Genomic DNA, 1,887 nt, shown 5'->3' on the forward strand with positions numbered 1-1,887 from the left:
TTAAGCACCACAATAAGTTTTAAAGGAAGAGTAAACTTTTTTGCCCCCCTTGTAGATGTATGCAAGGTACTCGGGACAATTGAAGGGCTGGAAAAGTAATGGGTGAGTCTCGTCTACTAGCTCCCTTGGGGCTTTGACCATATATCCATCTTTCGGAAATGAAAAGAGACCGACAGAGTATCTTGCTTCATTTCCCGTCATCATGACTCGATGATTAGGAGGATGTAAGCGTCCATTCGTCCATGCCTGCAAAAAGTTAGGTCTCTTTAAATGAATATATCCAGTTTATTCATTTAGGTCTCTTTATTCAGAAAACTACGATAAACGGAACAAAATTTGTTGAAAAGACTTGCATGGAATGATTCGCCAATCATGACTACGAAGGAGTTCGGTGAGGGTTTGAAATCAATCCACTGCCCATCCTTTTTCTGCAATTCCAATCCTTGTACTTGATTTTGGTGCAGGATGGTGACTAAGTTAGCATCCCTGTGTGAAGGCAGTCCAAGTTTGGTCTCATTTGTCTGAGGCCCTTTATACTTTATCACGCGAAGAAGGTAGTGTGTAGATTCCAAGTGCTCATCAATGTATTGCTCGACTCCCAAGCTCTCCAAAACCATTTTCCTCACCATTTGATCCAATTCACTAAGTTGCTCTGCGTAATTCTGTATGGTCTTGCTAGTGAAAATTGTAAAACAACTAGTGAGCCGCACATATTTGAGTAAAATGCAACACAAGTCCTTTAACATATGGTTGATTAAGTAAAATCTTATATATATATATATATATATATATACACACGCACATGTGCACACATGCACACGGGCGTACGCGCGCACGCACAAACGAATTGTGTTTAGAGCCAATTTTGAATGCAGAAATACCCTTCCTGGCTTCTGATACTCTTCATGAATAAAGTACACTATAGGACACTGCAATCAATTCATTAGTAATCGTCCCCAAGAGATGTAAGAGAAAGAAGAAAATTCGGGTTGCATGGACAAATTACCTACTGGAAAAACAGCCTTAAATATTTATGCATGGACGAATTACCTACTGGAAAAACAACCTACTCATACAAGGAACAAATTTTTATGCACCTGGCGCAATAGCACCTGAAGGCATGATCTCAACAGTTCATAACATTGGGCGTCTAATTTTTTTTAGTATTGAAGATAGGGACATGTGATTTGAACCGAAATCCTCTAATTTCTTGGAGCCTCAACCTTGTAATCATAAATCCAAGCATTTTTCTCCACACCTACTTCTATAAAGAAAATAGATGTTGCTTTAAAGTTGTGTACCTAAATTCAGAGTTCCCTTCGGGCCACATATCCTTGGAGAAGCTCTCAGCATGTTCTAGGACGTTTGCTTCATCAATTCCCATGCCTTCGTATAGTGGGAAGAGTGGACTTTGTCCGATATAACCATGGTAAGGCTTGCCGTTTGAGTTTTTCACTTTGACCTGCAATGGAAGATCAAAAAGCTCTGTTACAGCATCAAAAATAGATTTTCTAAGCTGAATAGGGATTCTGTCATATGATGCTTCAAAGCAACCATATTCTTCAAGGGCTTCTCGAACTTGAATTTTCAAGGAATTCCACAATGGAAATCCTGGTTTCAGCTCTTGGTTTGAGAAATCTATGAAGGGAAGCTTTGGGCCTTCAGAACTCATTTTTCCTTCAAAAATTTTTATCAGTATTTCTAGGGGGGAAAAAAAAGAAAAGAAAACAATGGTCGCACTACAAGAAAATTGCGTTTCTGTGACAGGCGAAAGTCGTCACTAAAAATTCAGAAGTCGTCACAAAAAAAGTCAGTGACGACTTTTACTGCTGTCACAGAGCTGTCACTAGTTCTATGTCACAAAAGGGGGTCCATGTGACGACTTTT

General features: G+C 39.4%; 1 protein-coding gene across 1 annotated transcript; it reads right to left on the bottom strand.

The window, feature by feature from the left end:
- LOC113780245 (probable 2-oxoglutarate-dependent dioxygenase AOP1) lies at positions 1 to 1,672 on the bottom strand. Its single transcript, XM_027326054.1, has 3 exons — positions 1,302 to 1,672; positions 354 to 675; positions 1 to 246 (listed from the first exon to the last, which is right to left on the bottom strand). The coding sequence occupies exons 1-3, from the start codon at positions 1,670 to 1,672 to the stop codon at positions 1 to 3; spliced, it is 939 nt and encodes a 312-aa protein (XP_027181855.1).
- Between the last annotated feature and the right edge of the window lie 215 nt (positions 1,673 to 1,887).

This window comes from Coffea eugenioides, chromosome 8 (genome assembly GCF_003713205.1).
Source record: "Coffea eugenioides isolate CCC68of chromosome 8, Ceug_1.0, whole genome shotgun sequence".
Classification (NCBI taxonomy): domain Eukaryota; kingdom Viridiplantae; phylum Streptophyta; class Magnoliopsida; order Gentianales; family Rubiaceae; genus Coffea; species Coffea eugenioides.

Excerpts from the sequence above, each read along its gene's own strand:
- LOC113780245 (XM_027326054.1), bottom strand. The coding sequence starts at position 1,672 with ATGAGTTCTGAAGGCCCAAAGCTTCCCTTCATAGATTTCTCAAACCAA. Across the intron at positions 676-1,301 it reads GAAGGGAACTCTGAATTTAG|CAAGACCATACAGAATTACG; the intron begins GTACACAACTTT and ends AATTTTCACTAG. Across the intron at positions 247-353 it reads TGATTGGCGAATCATTCCAT|GCATGGACGAATGGACGCTT; the intron begins GCAAGTCTTTTC and ends AACTTTTTGCAG.